This window comes from Phocoena phocoena, chromosome 5 (genome assembly GCF_963924675.1).
Source record: "Phocoena phocoena chromosome 5, mPhoPho1.1, whole genome shotgun sequence".
Lineage (NCBI taxonomy): Eukaryota > Metazoa > Chordata > Mammalia > Artiodactyla > Phocoenidae > Phocoena > Phocoena phocoena.
In genome coordinates this window covers 1214788-1240124 of record NC_089223.1, presented here as the reverse complement: position 1 = coordinate 1240124, position 25337 = coordinate 1214788, and the positions used below count along the sequence as shown (strand labels likewise).

At 41.9% G+C, this 25337-nt stretch overlaps 1 protein-coding gene across 1 annotated transcript in view; it reads left to right on the top strand.

The window, feature by feature from the left end:
- PDGFC (platelet derived growth factor C) overlaps positions 1 to 25337 on the top strand; it is a 216769-nt gene that overhangs the window by 125315 nt on the left and 66117 nt on the right. Inside the window, exon 2 of the mRNA XM_065878195.1 lies at positions 1412 to 1607. Coding sequence (XP_065734267.1) covers positions 1412 to 1607 — 196 coding nt within the window. The remainder of the gene's footprint in view (positions 1 to 1411; positions 1608 to 25337) is intronic.

Genomic DNA, 25337 nt, shown 5'->3' with positions numbered 1-25337 from the left:
AATCACTTTGCTGTACACCTGAAACTAACACAATACGGTAAATCAAGTATGTTTCAATTAGAAAAAGGGAAGTAGGGTATGGGAGTGAAAGAATTGAAGGGGAAAAGGCAGAAAACCATAATAGAAGAAAAAAAGAGAGAGAAGAAAAATGTAGTTTAGTATAAAATGTCAACGATGTAATAGGCCTTAGACAACTCTGTTGCACAGTTTGATGGGACGTACCTAAAAGCAGTCAGTAAAATGAGATTTTTTTCATATTTCTGAAAGTAACTATGCATATATTGAGATTGGATGTTGGGAAATAAAGGAGGAATGGTGCTTATAAAGTAATGATATTCTTCTCTCTATAATACTGCAAATACAAAGTTCAGTCTTGTGAAGTATATCTCTAAATCATGAAAACGAATGAGGTATTGGTACAGTATAATATTGTTGTCCTGATGTTATGAGTGTATCAAAGTTGAACAAACAACGTGTCAAGTGTTGTGCCACGCACATTACTTCATGTGTTCAAGATGCAGTTTAGGACTTTTAAATTGTTTTAGAAATTGAATAAAAGAGTCTTTAAAAGGTTTTGTTTTTTTTTTTTTTACTGGGATTTAGCAAACAATGGATTGGATTTTCATGGCCTGAAAACGTGTAACTGTCTTACTTCTTAGATTTTCTTTGTGTAGGTAAACAGCTGCTCCTTTTCCAAATACCAATTATTTGTTTCCTCTCATTATGAACTCTCAGTTGGGTGGATATAAGAACACTTTTGTCTCTACGCTACCGTGTGTAAAATAGATAAACAGCTGGGACCTACTGTATAGCACAGGAAACTATATTCAATATCTTGTAATGACCTATAATGGAAAAGAATCTGAAAAAAATATCTCTATATAAATGAATCATGTTGCTGTACACCTGAAACACTGTAAGTCAACTATGCTTCAATAAAAAAAGAACGCTTTTGTCTCAACAAATTGTTTCAATTTGCCGGTCCCCTCATGTCTCCCCCAACAATCTAAGCAAAAGAAAAAGATATTAATAACAATGTATTTTGGCGTTTCACCGTGTAAAAGCTTGCCATGCCTAATAAACCTGGAAGCGATTTTATACTGTATTCTCCTCTTAGAAATGTAAAATTCATGTTAGCCTTTTAAAGTCACTGAGAAGTCCTGCAACATTTCTTACAATTTCATATCTTCATAGACCGCTGTTAGTTCCCTTACAACGAGAAATTGATACCATTGCTTTGACCTCATTTCGTTTTTCGAGGTCATTTAAGGGTTGAAATCATTTAGTCCTTACAGTTCATGGGAAACTTTGGGCTTGTATTGGTTACCTTTTTTCAGAAGTTATTTTGAAACCTGTAATTTTTGAAATGTCTGTTCTAAGTGTATGTCTATGCTTATGTTTTTACTTTCAGGAGTACAAGATCCCCAGCATGAGAGAATTATTACTGTGTCTACTAATGGAAGTATTCACAGCCCGAGGTTTCCTCATACCTATCCAAGAAATATGGTCTTGGTATGGAGATTAGTAGCAGTAGAGGAAAATGTATGGATACAGCTCACATTTGATGAGAGATTTGGGCTTGAAGACCCAGAAGATGACATATGCAAGTAAGTGATCGTACTTGAAATTCCAACAGTGTAACCACTGTTACAGTCTTTCAAGTTGCTTCATTTTGAGGCTGTGATTTTAAATGGCATCTTTTGTTCTCTTATGTTTTTCTGATGATCCAAGAAATTTACAACCTTATTTAAGCTCTGTTTCTATCTACATCTGATAGTAATTTGAGGTAATATATGGTAAAAAAAATTACATATAGAGTAAAACAATTTATAAAATAAGGAATAGAATCAAAAGCCAAGTAAAGGAACGAAGGTTGTGCCAGAGTTACCACTAGTGCCAAAACTTTTACATTTGAGCTTCCTTATAGCCAAATCAATAAGATAAATAGTAAGCTATAAAAAGAAAGAGCAGTGTCCATGCATACATTTTATCCATACTATCCAGTATCCATAGGTACACAAATAGATACATACATACATACATACACCCAGAACTAAGAAATTTGAATATTTCATTACAAGGAAGAAGTACAGTTCTGAGAGCAGAATTAAACATTTAGGCTAACATTATAGTTGGCCAGGTAGAAATTTATCATAATTCTCCTAGAAGCTTTCATGAACCAGAGTCAGCTGGAGTATTTCACCCACGCAAAAGACCACCTACCGTATGTCATACAAATATTAGTCTTTAAATCCTATGTGAATATACTTGTCAAGGTTGGGTGGTCTCAGGGAAGATTTTTCACTTCAATGGCATTTGTATATCATGAAAATATTTCACTTGAGCTTCTTTGTGGGGTTCTTTATTTTCCCTTTGATATACAAGTTAAAAGAGAATTTTCTCTTTATGGTATATTACAGATAAATATTTCAATACAGATAAGATAAACTTTATACTTGCTGTCATCACAATTTGTATCTTTGATATTTATATATAGTTACATTTTTTCTTTCAAGTTCTTCTTTCTGTGGCTATGCGTTTCAGGTTATTTTTTCGCTTACATCTCTAATTTTAGGCTTTGAGAAGGATAAGTTATTCTAGCTATTTTTGGAGATGGTGTTATTCAACCCTTCATTTTATAGATAAGCAAACAAGCCAGAGAAGTAAAGTAGCTGCCCTAGATCTCATTCATGTTTTATAACTCAACACGTACTAAAATCCATTTTTCTAACCCTCGTAGAGATGTTTTTTCACCATGCCGTTCTGCACCTCTTGCCTTCTTTTCATGTGGAGGATTACATAATGTTGTAAAAACTGCAGAGGGTTTAAGGTTTGGCCCTCCTTGCAAAGTAGCAAGTTAACCTACCACAGTTTCATGGATGCTGATTGCAGACAGGAGGCTCCTGGGTCCGAGACAAAGGATCCGTGACAGCAGTGGCAGTGACAGGAGTTCTGTTCCCACAGGTCAGTGCCGGGAGGGCCGCGTGACACCTGCACGCCTGGCTGGACGTGTGACGGGACAGGCAGCGTCCTGTGTGCGTGCGTGTGTGCACGCGTGTGTGTGTGATGCATGTGAGTGGTTAGATCGCAGAAGATAAACTATCGTCCAGGACGCCTACCGTAGCATTTTGTGGCTCAGCGTCACGCACCATATGAGACTCGAGAAAAGTGACTCTTCCAATAGTTCCGAAATCCCTTCTTTTTGTGCTTCCTTGATTTACCTTCCTGTTATTCCTGCACATGTAATCATGTTTTAAGTTTTTCTGTTTTTCCTCGACCTCCCAATTTTCTCTGGAATTTTACCACATGTACACATCTCCCTGTGAACTAGACTGTAAACATTATGTTTTGCCTCTTTTGAAGTATATATCAGTGGGGTAATACTACTTGCTTACTCCTGTGACTTGATGTAGTGTGATGTTTTTCCAGTTCATGTGGATGCAGAGAGCTTGGATCCTTTGCTTTCTGTGACGGACTGTACTCCATTGTATAAATAGGCAACCTTTCTTGTCTTGTCCGCTTTGATGAATGTCTGGCTTATTTCCAACTCTCCTTGTCCAAAGTGCAAGAAAACTTTCTTCTAATCTATAGCTGAGAATGGTATTGCTGTCTTAAGAAATTAATATTTTCAACTTCATGAGGTAGAGTTAAATTATTCTTAAAAGTGACCAATTTACAGTTCTACCAACAATATACAAAATTTCGTTTTTCTGCATTCTCGCCAACCTTTTGATTTGGCATTCATTTAATTCTGGGTATTAGGGTAAGTGTAGAATTGTACCTTAATGTCAGTTCCTATTTGTTTCTTCTTATTAGCAGTGAGCTTGAAAATTTTCATACTGTTATTGGCTACTCAGATATCCTTTGCTGTGAAATGCCTGCTTATGTCTTTTGCCCAGTTTTTACTGGGATCTTTGGCTATTTAAACTTTGGTTTCCACATTTAAGTCCTTGATTCATCTGTAATTCATCTTATCGATGTGAGGTTCTTCACTAGGGTATCACATAGAGTCCTGACATCATTTATTTATTTAATTAATTAATTTTTATTTTTTATGGTACGCGGGCCTCTCACTGCTCTGGCCTCTCCCGTTGCGGAGCACAGGCTCCGGGACGCGCAGGCTCAGCGGCCATGGCTTACGGGTCCAGCCGCTCCGCGGCACGTGGGATCTTCCCGGACCGGGGCACGAACCCGCGTCCCCTGCATCGGCAGGCGGACTCTTAACCACTGCGCCACCAGGGAAACCCAGCAAAGGCATTTTTTATTGTTTGCGGTCCTAGGGCCTCTCACTGCTGCGGCCTCTCCCGTTGCAGAGCACAGGCTCCGGACGCGCAGGCTCAGTGGCCGTGGCTCACGGGCCCAGCCGCTCCACGCCATGTGGGATCTTCCCGGACCGGGGCACGAACCCGTGTCCCCTGCATCGGCAGGCGGACTCTCAACCACTGCGCCACCAGGGAAGCCCCTGACATCATTTATTGAATAGTCACACTTTCTTCCAATGATGTGCAAAGCCAACTTACAGGTCAGATTTTTGTATCTGATCTGGCCTGTTTCTCGGTTCTCCGTTCTGTTCCTTGGGGTTACTGTGCCCCGCTGTGTACCAAATTGACCCTGTCTTAATTACTGTAGCGTTACAGAAGCTGTGTCGTAGGGAAGTCGTCTTGTTTTCCTCTCCTTTTCGAGCATCCTCACCATTTTACTTTTCAATATATGTTTTCAGAAATAGGTTACCAAGTTCCTTGAAAACTCCTGCTGTGATTTTTATTGAAATAGCCTTGCACGTATAGATCATTCTGAGAAGAACTGACATCCTTATTGTAACGACCTTTCTGTCCTTGAGAACTTTATGCTTCTCCGATTATTTGGGTCTTCTTTATTGTCTGTACAGTTTTAAACTATTCTTTTTTTTTTTTTTTTTTTTTTGTTTGTTTGTTTTTTTTCTGTATGCGGGCCTCTCACTGCTGTGGCCTCTCCCATTGCAGAGCATAGGCTCCGGACGCACAGGCTCAGCGGCCATGGCTCACGGGACCAGCCGCTCCGCGGCACGTGGGATCTTCCCGGACCGGGGCACGAACCCGCGTCCCCTGCATCGGCAGGCGGACTCCCAACCACTGCGCCACCAGGGAAGCCCTAAACTATTCTTTATAAAGATGTGATGCATCATTATTTAGACTTCTTTCTATGGTCTCTTACTAAAATCCCTTTTTGAAAATTACAGTTCTAATTGTATATTGCTGGTATATAGAAAGGCAGTCAATTTTTTAGTAGCGATCTTGTATCTAGCATTTCTAATTGTATATTGCTGGTATACAGAAAGGCAATCAGTTTTTTAGTAGCGATCTTGTATCTAGCATTTCTAATTGTACATTGCTGGTATATAGAAAGGCAGTCAGTTTTTTAGTAGCGATCTTGTATCTAGCATTTCTAATTGTATAGTTTTTTAGTATCAGTCTTGTATCTCGCAAACTCACTAAGCTCTTTATTTTAATAATTCTTCTGGCAATTATTTTGGATTTGTGCAAAAGAAGATATGATTCATGAGAAAGATGTCTTTCTTCCAGTCAGTTCTTTTTACTCTTTTCTATTTCTTATTAAGTTGTTGATTGCATGAGGAGGTGTCTCTAACTTCCTGATTTTAGAGTTTGCTTCTTTAAAAAAAAGTAAAGTTTAAACTTTGGAATAATTTTAGATTTACAGAATGTTGCAAAGATGGTACAGTTTCCATATTCCCAGGTTCCCCCCACGTTATGCCTTCCGTCAGCACCACATGTTTGCGTAACTAAGACGCCAGCATTCATACAATGCCACTCACTGAGCTACACGCTTTACACAGATGTCAGCAGTGCGGTCACTCCGTGTGCTTCTTCTGGTTCAGCATCCTTTCCAGGATGAGCCTTGCATTCTGTCCTCAAGCCTCCTTAGTCTCCTCCGATCTGTGAGCTTCTTTTTTTGGTCTTTCATGGCCTTGACAGTTTTGAAGAGTAGTGGTCAGGTAATTCGCAGAAGAGGCCTCAGTTTAGGTTCTTCAGATGTTTCCTGGTGATTACACTGAGGTTATTGATTTGGGGGAAGGGTTCCAAGTAGGTGAGCTGCTCTTCTCCTCATATGGTGGCAGAGGGTACGTACTGCCAGCCGCACTCATCACTGATGGTGTTAGCAATAATCACTCAGGTCAGGTGGGCTTCTCCTCTGGTGAGGAAATACATTTCCCTTACATATGCTATTATTTGGAGGTACGTGACTTAGTCCGGTCCACGTTCTAGGAGACAGTGATTAAGTTACACCTCCTAGAGGGGGGAATATATACATATATTATTGGGAATTCTTCAGTAAAGAAAATTTGTGCCTCTTCCTTTTCTTCCCTCCTTCCTTCCTTCCTTTATTTCTTCAATCATTTGTATCAGTATAGACTCACGGAGATTTATTTTATGCCCTGTGTTATAACGCAGTGCTATTGTTGTTTACTTTGTTGTGGAAATCGTTTCATCTTTGGCCACTGGAAGTAAAAGATTTGTTAGCACATCGATATTGAATATGATGATTGATGAAGATTTTCTTATATTATTTGAAGTACTTTGTTTTTGTTTTGTTTTGTTTTACTTTTCTAAGGGGCCTATTTTCCCTTTGGGAGACATTTTTTTATTCATTTAATTTGGCTTTTAAAAGGAAGTTACAGAGATAATGACACTTTATACCTCACCATATATCACCTAAGAGCTAGGGTATTTCCTTTGTCTTTTGAAAACCAGTATCACCTGCAAGAAATGTAACATTAACATGAAACTATTACCTGATAATATAGCTGATTTTCCAATGTTTCTCATGGTCCCAATATGTTATCACTTCATTATTAGCTTTTTTTCTTATTATGCTTTGATTCGGTAATCAGTCATTGATTGAAGTTGGTTATTGTAACTCTTTTCTTGCCTTTTCTTCACTTTCATGACACTGATATTTGTGAGCTATCCAGCCCGTTTGTTCTGTGGAATGTCTCTCAATTTCATTTCTGAGTGTGTTTTCATAATTAAGTCCTGCTGAAAGATTCTGGCCAGAATGTTCTCTAGGCGATGGGTACCTCAGACTCCTCATTTTTTAATTTATTTGAAGATCAATTTATTTATTAATAAAATTTCTTTATTTATATATTTATTTATGGCTGCATTGGGCCTTCGCCGCTGCATGTAGGTGCTTCCCAGCCGCAGCGAGCGGGGGGCCACTCCCCACCTCAGCACGAGGGCCCCTCACCACAGTGGCCTCTCCCGCCATAGGCCCAGCATCTGTGGCCCACGGGCTCTACACCACAGGCTCAGCAGTTGTGGCACATGGGCTCAGCAGTTGTGGCTCACGGGCTCTAGAGCGCAGGCTCAGTAGTTGTGGCGCACGGGCTTAGCTGCTCCGCGGCATGTGGGATCTTCCCGGACCAGGGCTCGTACCTGTGTCCCCTGCATTGGCAGGCAGATGCTTAACCACTGTGCCACCAGGGAAGTCCCCTGCTCATTTATTGCATTTCCACGACATGAATTTGCTTTCTCAATCCAGTGTTCAGTGCATCTTGCCAATTTTGATATTGTGGTATTTTTATTTTTGTCCATTTGGGGATTTTTATAGCATCGATTGTTTTCTTCTTTTAAGCCGCACGGGTCATATAGAAGCATATTGTTCATTTTCTACGTTAAATGCATAAGGTTTTTTAAATGCATTTTTTATTATAGATTTCTAAATTAATTGTATTTTGGATAAAGAATACGGCCTGTTTGGGCTTCCCTGGTGGCGCAGTGGTTGAGAGTCCGCCTGCCGATGCAGGGGACGCGGGTTTGTGCCCCGGTCCGGGAGGATCCTACATGCCGCGGAGCGGCTGGGCCCGTGAGCCATGGCCGTTGAGCCTGCGCGTCCGGAGCCTGTGCTCCGCACCGGGAGAGGCCACAGCAGTGAGAGGCCCGCGTACCGCAAAAAAAAAAAAAAAAAAAAAAAAAAAAGAATGTGGCCCATTTGTCTGTGGTTGTTCAAAATTTAATACTTGGCTTCACTTGCTTCAAGTTTTTTAAGTTTCCACATGTGCTCTCCTTCCGTTATGGGTGCAGCACTGCATGTATGTACATCATGGCAAGTTTTGTAGCCGTGCTGGTCACGACGTCAGGGTCTTCCCTGATTTTGTTTTCTTCCTGATGTAACAATTCCTGAGAGATATGTGTCAAATACTCGTAATAGAGAATACATATATGTATCAGTTTCATCTTGTAGGACTGTCCACTTTTGTTTTTTATATGTGTCTAAATTGTGCTGGTTGGTGCAGGCAGGCTCAGAGACCTGATCTTGTTTAATCTTTATTAATGTTTTGTTTTGACTTCAAAGTATATTGTGCCTAATATTGATATAGATGTGCCAGGAATTGGGCTGGTTATTTGCCTGGCATTCTTTCCATGTTTTTACTTTGAGCTTTCCTGTGTCCTTAGGGGTGTGTGTGTGTGTGTGTGTGTGTGTGTGTGTGTGTGTGTTATCCCTTGTGAGAGGAACATGAGTAAGATTAAAAAGAAAAATTCAGTTAAAAATCTTCATGTTACACTTAGGAACTTAATTTAGCACATTGGTTCTGATTATACCTTTTTTAGATTCAGTGCTACTATTATTTTTTTTTAATTAATTAATTTGTTTTTGGCTGTGTTGGGTCTTCGCTGCTGCGTGCGGGCTTTCTCTAGTTGAGGCGAGCGGGGGCTGCTCTTCATTGCGGTGCGCAGGCTTCTCATTGCCGTGGCTTCTCTTGTTGTGGAGCACGGGCTCTAGGCGCACGGGCTTCAGTAGTTGTGGCACGTGGGCTCAGTAGTTGTGGCTCGTGGGCTCTAGAGCGCAGGCTCAGTAGTTGTGGCGCACGGGCTTAGTTGCTCCACAGCATGTGGGATCTTCCCGGACCAGGGCTCGAACCCGTGTCCCCTGCATTGGCAGGCGGATTCTTAACCGCTGCGCCACCAGGGAAGCCTGCTACTATTTCTTTTGTACATTCCATTTCTACTCATTTTTCGGTTTCTTTCTTTCCTTTTTTGCATTCATTCAGTTTGTCTTCTCATCCTAGTTTGCTTTTCTACTAATTCAGAAAGTGTACATCAAGTTCTGTGTTTAAATGGCTCCCTTAGAAATGCATACGGGACTCCATATAGAAAGCTCATTCACGTTTACCCGCCTTCCCCAAATAGAAAATTACCTGAGAACCTTTGAACTACCCTGGAATGCTGAACCCCAGCTCTCAGCTCACAGAGCTGGTAAGACAGAGCCGAGTTTGTTGCTCACCATGGTGACAGGGACGGCCACCTTGGCAGCTCGAGCAGCGTCTGGGGAGGAAAGGCAAAACCAGACTCCGTTGAGGGTTTGAAGTTTGGTTTAAAATGGATCTTCAGTCTGAGACTGGACTAAGGGTTGGGTAAGAATTAGGACATAATAGTGCGGAACTCGTGGAAACAAGGCAGGGATTTTCAGGCATGCGCTCCGCAGTGCTAGACAGTAAACTGTTGATGCTTTGTTGAAGGAGTTAATGGTTCTTTGGAGGAAGTTCCTATAATTAACAGTAAAGGTACTTGCCTGGGAAAATAATGAAGACAGTAAAATAGTCATGTTCTGTTACTATAACCACATAACCGGGTGGTTTCATCCTTCTTGTCCGAGCCGGCTTGGTTCTCACCACAGTTACGCTCATTCCTGATAGGTGTGGGATTCTGAGGATTTTAGTTTTGTATTCTTTACCTTCACAAGTAAAACATGTGTCGTTATTGTTTTGTACGATCGGTGTTTCTTTAGCCATCCCTACGGGCTTACTTTTGATGCTAGCGATTTCTTCTTGCACTTCAGAATTTTGGGGGTAGCATCATTTTACTTCTTTCAATATAGTCTTTAAAAGCCTCTTAAATGAAAGCCCGTGGATAGTAAATACTCAGGTCTTATTTATTTGAACATTTCTGTAGTTCACCTTCTTTCTTGGAAGTTGTTCAGACGGGATATAGGATTTTCAGTTGTGTGTTTCTGTTTTTCTCAATTCTGTGAAGACGCCATCCACTGTCTACGGCTGTTGAGAAGTTAGTCGTCCGGTTAATTGCTGATGTATCCCTGTAGCCTCCCATCAAGGGGTACATTTTACGAGTGACGTGTGTGGGCCGCAGGGTAGAGAGGGAAGGATGGAGCTAGGATGCAGCCCCACGCAGCTCCTGGACCACCTGTGGCCCATGAACCGTCCATCCCCACCCTGCCCTTGCACGTAGATGCTCAGCAGATGCCCGCAGGGCCCAGAGCGTAGTCACCTCACTGGAATATTGGTTCCTTTTCTTGTCTGTCCTCCAGAGAATTCTCCTATTTTCCTGACAGCTCAGTATTGCATGAGAAACAAAGGTTTTCTTTTACTCATTTATTCAGCAATTTTTGTTGTAACGCACCAAGAAGAGTGTCTCTGCCTAACTTTGTCTACCATGTGGCTGGAAGAGACACCGTTTCAAGCAAAACCAGGTTCCTCCTAATACAACTTAGTGTTCTCAAGTTCAAGTTTAAAGTTGATTTTTAAAAATGGCCAGATGGACTATTTTCCATGACAAGCCTGGAGAACTTAAATACAGATGTGTCCCCGATAAAATGCATCTTCGGAATTTAAGCTGCCCCAGTGTCAATATTTTCTCAAGTCTGAAACGTAGAAGAGTCTAGAAAATGTGATTCACTGTTTTAGCGGCATCTTCAAAAGAGGGCAGACTCGAGTGAGATGTTTGACTTTTACCCCCGTGGCCTTGCTGGCTTCTCAAATCATCTTTTATAAAGAAACAGACAGAGGGAGTTGTGTTTTTATGCTGTGAGGTTGACATTATTACAAAGAGCAAAACAAGTCAGAGGCAAGTTTGGTTTTGTTGCTTTTCCAGCCTGAGAAGATGTGCAGGCAATGTGGTGGAGGGTATTGGTGTGGGACAGGAATGGAAGGATGGGGTGTGTGTGTGTGTACACACATTGGTGTAAAAAGGGCCGAAATATGTCTTGTTTTTCAATGTTCTCTGTGCACATGTGGTTCTTATGTGTGTGACATATGGTGTCCTTAAGAGGGCACTTTTTAGTGGAAAAGTCAATTTTTTTTTTGTTTGTTTGCTCCTCTCTGACATAAATAAATTTACTTATTATATATTATATTTTACAAAGAGAAAGACTGTAAATGACAGTGTGTGGAAAAGAATGGGCTGTTCAGTGGTGCTTCTGTATAACTGAATCACTTTGCTGTACAGCAGAAATGAACACAACATTGTAAATCAACTCTACTTCAATTAAAAAAAACAAAATAGTGCCCTTTTTCACCAAAACAGCTGAGTTTCTTTCGGAGGAAATGTTGTCTTTGGTCCAGCGTGGAAAACGTTGAATGATAGAAATGCTAAATCTGCTAGGCGAAAGAAACACATTTTTTAACGCTTGGAATTGAAGATGATCAAAGCTGTTAGTTTTCCTTCCAAATGAAGAAAATCTTTTGGACATTGTCCTCCCTTCCTGCTGTTTATCGTAGAATTAATGTGGCCTTGGTTTTTGCTCGTGTATTTACTGTAAGTCCAGTGGGCACTTGCTGAGCCCCATGGGGGTGCGGGGAGACAGTGGTGAAGGGGAGTCGTCTCTGCCCTCAAGTAACTCAGAGTCTGGTCAGAAGCAGACAAGTAAACAGACAATTAAAATAGAAAGGCCACAGGTCCCAGAAGACGGTGAGTAGAGAGTAGTTATGACTGTAGCTGACTGTGTTTAGACTGCTTTGTTGACCATTTTCTAATTCAGACTGTAACTGCGTATCTTACCAGCAACAGCCTATAAATAATTGTTATTAATTTATTGTGGAGAAATGGGGGGCACGAATTAACCCTCCCACGCAGACCTCAGAAGCTCAAATACTCCTTTTCTGTGTTTCCCTCTAGTAGATGTAACTTTGAAGCCTAGGATAGATTTCTTATATCAAGTTTACAACGACAGTGCAAGCTCTAGGAGACAAAATTTTAAGGAAAAAGTTATTTTGTGGAAAGGAATAAAGATATTTCTTAGTTCTATTGCCATACAACTGAAAAAAAGACAGTATTATTGAGCTGCTAATGACGTTGGAGACCCATAAGTTCATCCTAAGAATTTATTTTTCAAGCAAAATGTTTTCGTGAGCCCCTTAAAATAGTGAAGGGAAGGACAAGGCGGCATTAGACACTATTTGGCATAAATGATCTTAACTTTTATCCCTGGAAGGTCCAAAGGCATCCCGTGGGGCCCCAGCCTGAGTCTGCAGAACTGGGGCTCAGAACATGTAGCTGGGTGTGGGCCTCTCGCTCAGCATTCCAGTCCTGTTCAGGACGGCCAGAAAAGCTTAGGTGAGACAGAAAGCTCAGTGCGTTTTTAAGGTGCCCTGTGGGAGCCTTGCTGTGAGACCAGAGGAGTCGTGCCTGGTGTTACAGGTGATAGCATGGCCACTTGCTTGGCGTCCACCTCCACCACTGGCAAGGGGTAGGGGGCCCAGGTGGGCTTGGGGCATTTATTATCCATCCCCGAGACCTTCCTGAAGGGCCTGTCTGTGCCAGGCATATGCAGGCTGGTCGCCTACACAGGTCACAGGTGTTTTAGGGCAGAAGAGAAGGGAGCACAGGAGGAGGCTGTGAGGGCAAAGGTAGGGTCTCCTCCAGCACCTGTCACGACTAGGAAGCGATGAGTGATGATCCAGAAGGATGGAGACACAATGCGTGTTCTGCCTCGAAGAACAGGTGAGACGTCAGTACTGACCAGCACCTATCAGGTACTCAGTAAGAGCTAGCTAACATAAAAGGATAGGTGGGTTAGAGGGGAAGAATGTGTGAACGATGATTTCCCCTGGAGCACGTGATGCCGTCGAGGTGAGGCTGTCCCGGTGGGCAGGGTCCAACTGTGAACCCCCAGTGATGGATTTGGTCTCCCTTCCTCTGCTCTCAGAAGCTGAGGGTTTTCTTGCAGAAGAGAGCATGGACCAGTCTATAGTTTACCAAGAAAATACTGCCAGAAGCCATGCAAAATGGATTGGGGAAGAATTTAAAGGTACTTAGTTGAAGGAATTGTGTTATTTTCAGACACAAAACTCTTCCATTAGAGATTTCTTCAGACCTACCCTTGGCCAATTATTTTCTGCCTGATCTAATAACAGAAAGCCTCTTCCTCTCTTCCATTCTCCCCCTTCCTTGTTAAAGCTCCGTGTGAGTGGAGGGGCCGGTGAGGGGCGGTGTGCCCATGCACGTGAGCGCAAAGAAGGACAGATACCATATGATGTCACTTATGTGTGGAATTTTAAACAAATGGCACAGATGACCTTATCTACAGAACAGAAACAGACTCACAGACAACAGAGAACAGACGTATAGTTGCCGGGGGGGGGGGGGGAAGCGGGGGAGGGATAAATTGGGAGATTGGGATTGACAGATACACACTGCTATATATAAAAAAGATAACTAGTGAGCACAGGGAACTCTACTCAATACTCTGCAAGAACGTATATGGGAAGAGAATCTAAAAAAGAATAGGTATGTGTATATCTATAATTGATTCACTTCGCTGTACATCTGAAACTCACACGACACTGTAAATCAATTGTACTCCAATAAAATTTTTTTTTAAAAAAGAAAGAACCTCTACAGTGGGATCAATGCTTTGTATTTCAAAGCTACGTTCCCCTTTGCCCCAGGGCACAAGTTTGGGGAGGAACAAAACGACCAATTTCAACATTGCCGACAAGAGAAATATTTATATTAAAGACAAACCAGGGAATTGCTTAGAATGTTAAGTGGCCCCTCTGTTACAGAGAAGAGAAGGCGTTCCTCACTTCTCCATGGGTTAAGCCAGGCCTCCGTGGGCCCTGAGAAGAGCCGCAATACGAAGCAGTATTGCATAGAGTCTGGGGATACTACTGCAGTTCTGCTACAGGTGTGCCAGGACAGAAGAGATGTCCCTAATAGGTAATGGCTTCGGTTGAAAGATAGTGGGATTCATGCAAGAGAGAGTAACTTTAAGATCCTTTTAGCTTCAAGTAACCAACTGAAAAAGATAATGTTTGGATCCGTCCCTGAACGTTTCAGGGATGGGCTTCATCCAGGTTTTGAATGATGCCCCCGACTCTGCCTCTTCCTCTGCTTCCATAGACTTGCTTTCTTGTGGTGGGCTTCACTCTCAATCAGTTTGTCTTCATAAAATCGCAGAGGAAACCAGGCAGGTGCCAACATTTTAGAACTTGCAATCTTCGAAGGAGACAGGAACTCTTCCTGCAAAAATTTTTGGAAGAGTTTCTTTTTGTTTTGTAATTTCATTGAAGTATAGCTGGTTTACAATGTTGTGTTAGTTTCTGCTGTACAGCAAAGTGACTCAGTTTTATATATATTCTTTTCAGGTTCTTTCCCATGATGGTTTATCACAGGGTATTGAATGTAGTTCCCTGTGCTCCACAGCAGGACCTCGTTGTTTATCCATCCTCTATGTATGATGGTTCGCATCTGCTAACCCCAAACTCCCCCTCCCCCTTGGCAACCACACGTCTGTTCGGAAGAGTTTTGATTGGCCTGCTTTGAGCCAGGTATCCATCCCTGGACCAGTTACTATAGGGGGAGCTAGGAGCAGCTGTTACCGTGCTTGGCAAGATTTGGGCTCCTTGCCCATCCTGAAGTTAAGTGATGGTTTGTATTGCTGGAGAAATGGTTCCTGAAAACAAAACTTTCCCTTTCCATCAGAAAGAGGAAGAAATGCCAGTGGTGCAGAAATAACCATCTTCACTCGTGGTGTTAAGACCCAAAAGGAGTTACGGGCAGCTTTCAAATGTACACTCGTTGCTTTCCCCTCCTCCACTTCTGGCCAGAATAAAGTTCTCTTTAGAGTGAAGGTTTTACCAGAGCCCTTTCCAGCCGCTCTTGAGTATAGTGAGCTTGATGGCATAATTTATAGTTTTGTTATCCTTTGACCTCTGTAGCAATTACTTATGTAACTTAAAAAAAAAAAATCGTTCCCAAGAGGGCTTAAAATGAAGGGTAGGGACCTGACCAAGTCTGAGATCAAGGGACTGTGCCCTTGGCTAATGAGATGTTTTGGTTTTATGTTTTGAAATGTTCAAAATCAACATTCCAGCAGAGAAAGAACGAATCCCGTAACTCCCAGAACCCGTGTCGGTCTCTCCATGCTTGTCTGTCTCCAGCCCTGTCTGTACCTATGTCCCCGTCATATCCCTCCATTTACCCCCAACACCTCCCTCTCTTCTTGGCTTTCCTTCCCCCATCTTCCCCGTTTATTGCCCAGTTATCACTTTCCCTCTGTTACTCAGGAAGATTCTGACCGTTTGCACTCCATGAGGATTCGGGGCATATCTTAGTGCCTTTCTCCGTGGCAAGCCTTTACTTTCAGTTCCTGCCATGTCTTCCCTTGGGGTGATGATGCCACCTCCTGTTTGTCCAACTGGCACAGCGACTTACACTTGGACAACTTCTGCAACCAACGAAACGCCCGTATTACCAGCTAGCTAGCTAGTTACCCATTTATATAATTTTACCCCCAAAGAAAAACCAGGCAAGAGCAATGCAGCACCAATCATTAAGAATAAAAGACTTCTACGTATACAAGTCTCAAATATACTGTGCAGGCCTTTCTTTTCTCAGCTTATTCGATATTTTATGTGGTTGTACCTCCAGTATTAAAGTATTAGTATCTTTTTGCTGTTTGAGCTTTCAAATGGCACACTTTCCTCAGTTCCCCTGGCCATGACTCTCGGGGAGCTAGGCTGTGCTCAGCTCTCTTTAGGGTACAGACTACTTTCTAAAGAAACAGTCTTTGAATAGGCCACCTCCTTTGGCTTTCACAGGACAGGGAGATGCTGACTGAGGTTTTCTTTCTAATTCATCCATGGAATTATTTCTAAGTGTTATTTGATTTCCCCTCTAAGGTTTTTGACAGAATGAAGCAAAACATATAACTTTCACAAAAGGATTATTGTTTTGCTATGCAGTTAACAGAGGTTAAATTAAGATATTTCACAAAACCCTCTGAAGTCAAGCTGAAAAGGTTTCATCGAACCTAATTCACACGTCAAGGTAGAAGGTAGACGTTAAGGACCCCCTTCCCAGCTTCCTTGCCCATGTTGGTTCCACTTACACCTGTTTTCGGCGGAAGGAATGATGTGAATATTATCTCCTGGACCATGAACATGACACGAATAGTACATGGATATCAACATTATGAGGATATGAATAGTATCGGGTTGGCCAAAAAGTTCTTTCGGGTTTTTGAGAAACCTAAACGAACTTTGTGGCCAACCCAATATATGGATATGAATGTCATAATGATATGAATATTGTATGTGTATGAATTTTATAATGATACGAATAGTATAGGTATATGAATATTACGGTACGAATAGTGTGTGTATATGAATATAAGGGTACGAATGGGATATGGGTATTATGATACGAATGTGGTAAGGATATGAACAGCATACGTGTATGAATGTCATCGCCATGCAGGTGAGGCAGACCCGCTGCGAGCCCAGGGGACTGATTCTGTGCAGAGGCAGACCCAACTTTGATCATTCACTGAAACTTGCAAAAAGAACGGGGGCAAAGGGATTTTCTGTTGGTATACAGAGGTTATCATAAAATCAAGGAGAAAGTTCTTCTACTGGATTACAATATTTAAAGGAAAACGCTGTGGAGTGGACCTCACTTGAACATTTCATTCGGTGAAATCAAGGGAGCCTCACCCGCTAGAGGTAGGGTTTGTGGTAGTTGTGACTTGCCTTCAGATGAGATGCAGTTGAATATTGGCGACGTTGCATGTTGTATAAGCTGTCACCTGGCTTAAGAACAATTGGCGAGACCTGTGTGTTCATAGATGCCCACTTAGAGGAGGGCCGTGTGGAAGGAGTCCTGCCCCAGGGAGTAGACTCTGGGGACCCTGGCTCAGAGCACACGCAGTGTTAGTAATCTTAGGGAGATGCTTCTTCTTACGTAGATAGAGAAAGATGCTCTTGCCCGCAGTAATGTACACCTTCTTTAATTTCTGTCCATACAGACCGTCAGGTTACTGGTGCACAGAGCTGTATGTTCCTAGCTTCTTTTTAAAATCCCACAGGAGGGCTTCCCTGGTGGCGCAGTGGTTGAGAATCTGCCTGCCAGTGCAGGGGACACGGGTTCAAGCCCTAGTCTGGGAAGATCCCACGTGCCGCGGAGCAGCTGGGCCCGTGAGCCGCAACTACTGAGCCTGCGCGTCCGGAGCCTGTGCTCCGCAACAAGAGAGGCCGTGATAGTGAGAGGCCCGCGCACCACGATGAAGAGGGGCCCCCGCTTGCCACCTAGAGAAAGCCCTCGCACAGAAACGAAGACCCAACACAGATAAATAAATAAAATCCCACAGGAGACCGTGAGTAGAGTAGATTCTTCCGCACGCATCTAGGTGAAATTCTGAATGCATTTTTCAGTACACACAGTGTTAGGGCTACTAGTTTGGGAAATGGAGAAATTCCATTTGTACTTTGCTCCAGGTACCATACTGATGACTTAGATTTTTCAGTAGGATGAATTGGCCACTTATGGACGTGAGAGAATTATGATGAGGGTACTGTTATGTACATGGAAGAACAATGGCTTGGAATGCCTGACGTGTTTCAGATTCAGCTCTGTCCTTTACTATTAGCTACGTGGTTTTGGCTAAAATACTGAGCCTGTTTTATCATTATATTCTTTAAATAAAATAAAGTAAGGGGATTGGGTCCCAAACGAAGATTCAAGTCTCTTCCACCACTGAAAGATCTGTGTTTCCTTGGACTGTCCACACACATTTGTTTTGCCTTTATAAAGTAATGTTTTATAAAAGTTCTCTGAAGATATTAAAGTATAGGATAATATTATAACTTTTCTGTTCCCGTGGGAACAAAATCCCTTCATATTTCTTTTTTTTTAATACATTTATTTATTCATTTTATTTTTGGCTGCATTGGGTCTTCGTTGCTGCACGCAGGCTTTCTCTAGTTGCGGCGAGCGGGGGCTACTCTTCCTTGCGGTGCGCAGGCTTCTCATTGCGGTGGCTTCTTTTGTTGCGGAGCACAGGCCCTAGAGCGTGCAGGCTTCAGTAGTTGTGACTCGTGGCCTCTAGAGCGCGGGCTCAGTAGTAGTGGCGCAAGGGCTTAGTTGCTCCACAGCATGTGGGATCCTCCTGGACTAGGGCTCGAACCCGTGTCCCCTGCATTGGCAGGCAGATTCTGAACCACTGCACCACCAGGGAAGCCCCACTTCATATTTCTTAAACTGTAGTTTTATATATGAACCTTTGCAGAAATATTGATTTTTTTAAAATATACTTGATTTATATACACATATATATTCTTTTATAAATATATATAAAATATATATATTCTTTTTCATATTCTTTTCCATTATGGCTTATCACAAGGTATTGAATATAGTTCCCTGTGCTGTACAGTAGGACCTTGTTGTTTATCCATCCTATATACAATAGTTTGCATCCGCTAATCCTAAACTCCTAATTTGTCCCTCTCCCACCCTCCCCTCCGGTAACTGTAAATCTGTTCTCTGTGTGAGTCTGTTTCTGTTTCGTAAATAAGTTCATTTGTATCATATTTTAGATTCCTTTACATTTAATTTAATGGGACAGAAATTTCACTGCCCAGAAGTCTCTCGGGGGCTTAGTTGTCATTTTCAAACTCTTAACCATATGACCCAAGCCCACGACAAATCCCTAAATGTAGTGGAACCAACAGCTCTGGTGAACACACTGCTGACAGTCAGGCGGTAGTAAAGGACTATGCACTGCATACAGCACATGTCGAAACCCCACTGCTCAAAGGTTCCTCCCCTAAAGTGATTCCTCAAGAGCTGTTTCCAGCACTTGGACACATGTCTGGATATACACTGTCAACAGTCAAGTAGACCGTGCTCCCTGTCTGCCAAGAATCCCAGATCGTTTCCCCACATGGCAGCTGACTTAACCCCCGACTCTTTCTCAGCAAAAACCCCATGCACTGACTTCAATCACCCACTTCTCGACATTCCTATCTGTGGGTCTCCAACTCTGCCCGTCTGTCTCAGTAAGCGAGCCAGTTCATGGTATCAAAATATTTGTGCAAATGGAACCAGTCCTAATTCATCACTTCTAAAATTATTTCATGGGATTGTGGTAGGCATTGTTTTGCTGGGGCATCGGGGTTAATCTCGGCGCAAATGAGGCCAGCACTTATGTTATCTGAGAGCATTTTGCCCCCCGAAACTCTCTAATCGTAGTTTCCCTACTATTTATCTAGGTTAAGGATGTCCAAAAGTATGACGGTAATAGTTCAACATCATTCTCCAAAGTGTGACACTGCTCTTTTATGCTTAGCAAACTTCAGATTCTTATTTATATCTCTCAAGAACTTGAATATGAGGAATTTCTTAGGAGATAAAAAGGAACGTTTAAAAAAACAAAGTTTTCCACGCAGCCTGCAAAGAAAGGAAAGAAAGAAAAAGGGAAGGGCAGAAAAAAAGAAGGGAGAGAGGGAGAGAGGAAGATACTGTGTTTGCTGCCGGCTATTTGCAGACTACACTTCTTTTCTGATGCTGTCAGGTCTCCGAGGGCCTGGGCAGAGAACCCTAGCAGATGGGAGCTACGTGACAAATAGCACCACTTATGGAGCGCCTACTGTTTGCAAAGCAAACTAGGTTTGCAAAACAAACTAGGTTAGTTACTCACGTAAGCACTAATCTTTCAGCAGTCCTTCACAGGAGGGATTATCCTTATTTTACAAAAGAGGATACAGGTGAAAGAGGATGTAAAAACTGTCCAAATAGACAGAGCTGGGAAATGGTAAAGATTGTATTCATACCTTTGCTCCAAGTTGAAGCATTATCTAAGAGTAGAATTATCCCTGTCTGTACTAACTGTTGTATCATTTGCTAGGCAAGAAAAACATCATTATGTATCTTTCTTGTTCATCATAAAACTAAATACAAATAACACCTGGTAGCTTAAATCATTAAGTAATAGTCACGATCACATCGACAATGTACTTCCTATCCGAAGATTTTGGTAATGACAACTCATAATTCCATCCCCAGACTGTTTGCTAATAATAGGAATTTATGTTCATCAAATGTTTACAATCGGTGCAAAGTTCAAGTTCGCTGATGCTCTGGTTTACTCTGCTGCAGTAAGGTGATGTGAGCTTTCCCTCCTAGGACCAGAGTTTAATTATGTGCTTAGTGAAGGCCCACTAGTGTAAGGGACAGACTAGGGGTATTAGCATAATCCCTGCCCTCAGGGAACAGCTAAACTAGCCAGAGACACCAGCGCTCGAAAGACACAAGATAATGTGAAATTGAATGCTGAATTGTGAAGAATAGAATAAGATTCTCGAAGTGGAGAAGTCTGAACGGAAGTGAACAGCCTGAGAAGGTCACAAGCAGGGTGGCTGCCAGGAGATGTCAGAAGTTGGTACTTAACCGTCATGAACTCACCACCGGAAGGTGGCCTTTACCTGAGATGATCCAAAATTTGGCTTGAATAGCGCATTGAACCAGCTTCTGAAGGCCAGGCTTAGGTGAAGCAAACTCTCAAAATATCAACCTGTAAACCAGAATTAAATGTATTCAGTTTAAATGAAAAATGTAACGTCCGAGGTTCAGATTTGACAAAGAAGCAGATAAATGACCACTCGTGGTTTTGTATGTGGTGCTTGCGGCATGTGCTCCAGTGTGTGTTGTAGGGACGAGGCCAGCCCTGAAGGTGGGTAAGCCTCACAGCGTGTTAGAAGGAGGGCAAGAAAGTATGGCTTAGGGTCGGCTACTAGCATCATCTGGATTATGTTAACCAGGGCTTGAAATCATGGGATTTCAGTACAGAGAGAGGAAATAGGCAAAAATATTTTGAAATGAACAAAAATATTTGCACTAACAAATTCATGGGCTGGGTTGTGTGTGATAAGGAAGCATTAGTCATAAAGCACTGCATAATTCATTAATCTCCTGTTTAACAAAGCAGGTGGGGAGAGTTAGAAAAACTTAGCTACAGTCCTGCTTGTTACTTCCTTGAAAGAGGTAAAACGTTTAGTCAAAGAGAATGATTGAAGTACGCACACTATTATATGTAAAATACCAACAGGGACCTACTGTAAGGCACAGGGAAGTACACGCAGTTATCTCGTAATAACCTATAATGGAAGAGAATGTAAAAAAAGTATATATATGTATGTATACATATATGTATAACTGAATCACTTTGCTGTCAACCTGAAACTGACAACATTTTATTTAAATCGACTATATTTCAATAAAAATTTTAAAAAGAGAATGATTGATGACAACAAGCCTTGAGGTTTGAGAATATGTAATTAATACTGCTTTTACGAGCCTTTATTCAGTATAGAAACACTGGTGAGGTTGAGATGTATAAGCTTGGGTCCCTACTTGGAGACGATTTGAAAAAGAAACAGCCGGATACCTAGACCATAGAATTCAAAGACAGCAAGTTGTGTAACTAGTATTCAGCTAGCGTGCCAAGGTGTATACAGCAAATCAGAGAGCTCGCCGTGGTAATGATTAGCATGTGAGGAAATGAAGGGGGAATAACTTTATAATAAATTTCTAAAAAATAGTGTCTAATTTGGGACTTCCCTGGCAGTCCAGTGGTTAGGACTTGGCGCTCTCACTGTTGAGGGCACGGGTTCAATCCCTGGTCGGGGAGCTAAGATCCCACAAGCCACGGCATGGCCAAAAAAATAGGTGTTAATTTATTACTCTGAATAAAGTCTAGAGTCCTCATGTTTTAAAAGCCACTTGCAATTATTTTTGAGAAAGTTATGCTTGTGTTTAACGTGAATAGGCAGAATTAGAGAAAGAAGAAAAAAATGTTCAAGAGTATAGATGTTGGTTATATAGGACTATTTCAAGACCACATGTGTAATCACGACTATCTGGTTGCCTACTCTACTTATGTTTGTATATAAATATGTATGTTAACATATATTCATGTGTAAACTCATCCGTCTGTCCGTCCATCCATCCGTCCATCCATCCGTCCCACTCACCAGTCATTTAGTCCTTGCTATGTATGGACCAAAGACCATGCTAAACAGTGGGAATAAAAAGATTATTAGATGGGCCCCTGGCCTCTGGAAAGCATTGAATAGTAAGAAAATAGTAATGTGTGTAGTGTCGACTTTGCTGGGGAAGGTGGCAACCTCTGTGCCTGCGGGATTCACAGGCGACGTCTCTGAGAAGATGACATTCAGCTGAAATGTGAAGGGTCCACGTAACTGTGCCGAGTGAAATGATAGAGCTGATACTATTAGTCGTGCAGGACTTAATCGGTCAACTTTTAAAGTGTTGAGCGTGGGATCCATTGTTCTAAAGAATTCCATGCTCAGTATTTTAAAAGTTGCCATTAGGCACCTTCTAAGTAGATCCAGTGAAATGCCCTGCCGTGTGTGCTTGGAACCCATGAGTCATAATTGGTGATATAGTGCGTTCTTGACCTATGACAGGAATATTACCGCTGGAGTTGCTGTATTGAAAACTGGGATCGTGTTTGCCATCTGGTGAGCTGTGCTGTCTCGCCCAGGTTGAGGTTCAAGATGACTAAAGCCCTGAGTAGCCCACAATTACTCAGTTGCCCAAAAGCCCACAAGTAGACGGGAAAGTTGTCTGTGTCTCATCTGGTCCCTGAACTGAAGTTTGCAGAGGGCGGGGGCAGGGAGAGGATGCATGTTGCCTTATCTTTCACTTTCCTGTGTGGTTTGAAGCACTTCCGTTCGCTGTCAGCCAAACGGAACGAATGGGTCAGTGTTTGTGCCTTGGTGTCAGATAGTAGTTAGAGGCTGGGGACACGGAGGTGAAAAAAGTAAAGAAAAGAAAAGAAAAGAAATGCAGCCCCTGCCTAATAAGAGCTTGTATTCTAAACTTATATCCTGTGCTAATACAGTATTAGAAAGACATTTACATGTGTATTTTTTTTCATATTTTAAACTCTAGTTTAAATGAAAATATGAACAGCTTTGCAATTGAAACCAGAGTACAATAGTTGCTGCAAGTGACTCCTGTTAGATTTTGGTTCTGCCTATATGGCACATGATCTGGTACTCTTCTACTCTATTTATATCGTTTTCTTGTTTACCTATGAGATTAATAAAATCAAGAAGTGACATGCGTGATTGATTCCTGTCATTTTCAGAGAGGACATTGAGGCTTAGTAGAATAAGTAGGTAGATAAAAATTTCTGAATATATGAATAGAAGTCAGGAGATAATCAAAAATAGAAAAAAAGCAGGGCTTCCCTGGTGGCGCAGTGGTTGAGAGTCCGCCTGCCGATTCAGGGGACGCGGGTTCGTGCCCCTGTCCGGGAAGATCCCACGTGCTGCGGAGTGGCTGGGCCCGTGAGCCATGGCCGCTGAGCCTGTGCTCCGCAACGGGAGAGACCACAGCAGTGAGAGGCCCGCGTACCGCAAAAAAAAAAAAGAAAGAAAAAAAGCTATTCTACCCCTCTGTCAAGGGGTGAAGAGCCTAAGAAAACTGTTAAAAGAAGCTGAATTTTCTGGTAGCCCGGGAACCTATTAAAGGCTATGGTAAGAGTCCTGGATATCAAAGCCCCTTGAAGGGGTAATTTTAACAGGATGAGGAAAGAAATAGAGCAAGAGGAAAAATTTTAAGTGAGAAGAGGAAAATAAAACAACCCTAGGGCCAAAACAAACCCGGCCCAGGGATACTGCCCAGGAAGGTGGGTTGAGCCAGGTACACACGAAGCCTAGCATTTCTTATTTCCCTTTTCATGCCACAAAATATGAAGTAATCGCCTTAGCTGGACTTACCAGAGTGGTCAGATCACCTAGCAAAGTGCAATGTTTTCTTTAATATGAAGATTTTTGTTCTGTTTAGCTTCTTGAGAAATGACAGTCCTTTTTCTTTTTCTTGTTTTTTCTTTTCTTCTGCCTCATTCTGTAGTCAGGTTCCGAGGAAAATATAATCCCGTATATCCCATAAACCTTTTGGCGTTAGAAATAAAAGTGATGATCTTAGAAAAACTCAAAGTGAAGATTGATTCTTTTCAAAATTGCTCAGTAAACTTTAATAGAAAATTATTCCAACTTACCTAATTCAGTTTCTGGATTTCATATATGTATGAAATATATATATGAATAGCTTGATAATGAACATGCTTAAAGTAAATATATATGTACTCAGGGGGTGATATGAAAATCAAAGTGATATGAGTAGAATTTTACCTGTTCTACTTATACGCTACATATTTATACCCTAAAGACACACATGCATATATGTGTGTATATGTGTGGGTATATTTACATATGCATGGGGGTATATACACACACAAATATATACCTGTATTCTGTAGAGGGACCACTGAAGACAAAGTAGAAAAAGCAAACAAAGTAGCAGTAAAATTCCATTTTTATGACTTGGACAACACAGGTGAATGAGAAACGAGAAGGTCTCGGAAACTAATAGAATTTTCATTCTATAATAAAAACTTCCATTAATTAAGCATCTTCTTCATGCCGGATCCCATCCTATGGGAACCTCCTGGAATCACTCTTTGGTGTATCTGAGGAGGGATGAGGGATCATTTCTTTTCAGAAGAGTCAGATGGAGACTATGTCACATGAATCCCAAAATCTGCTTTTGTGTTCCAAAGGATGACCTTTTTTTTTTTTTAATTTTTATCGGCGTATAGTTGATTTACAATGTCGTGTTAGTTTCTACTGTAAAGCAAAGTGAATCAGTTATAAATATACCTATATCCACTCTTGTTTTAGATTCTTTCCCCATAAGGATGACCTTTTAAGGTGTGATTTGTACTGGACGACATGTAAGAAAAAGGATTTTGTGCTGCGAGACACTCTGCAGTCTTGGAGCCCTAGGTTTCCAAGCGGACCAGTCGGCACTTGGAAGAGTTTTGTGAGAGTGCCTTGGTTAGGAGGAGGGGAGGGGCCTTCACTCCTGGGGGCCTTGGAGCCCCTAACCCCGGGCTGCCTGGTTAGGGAGTGGGCCGTGCACAGCACGGGGCTCCTTGTTGGCACGTTTGCTCAGTGCCTCAGCCCCTCCAGGACTGTATGTTTCTCTCTGGCTTCATAATACACTGATATTTACAAGTTGTTTCCATGGATATTGTCTGTAGAAAATGCTGATATCCGGTGATAGCAGTGCCACACAGACCTTGGGAAATAATAAGATATTCTAGAAAAATGTAGTAGTGGGTGTTTTCTAGTCATATGCTCTGTGTTTAAGCTGCTTTCTTTTTGACACGACTATACACATCGACGGAAATGTGATTTGGATCTTAAACCAGAAAAAAAAAAAAAAAAAAAG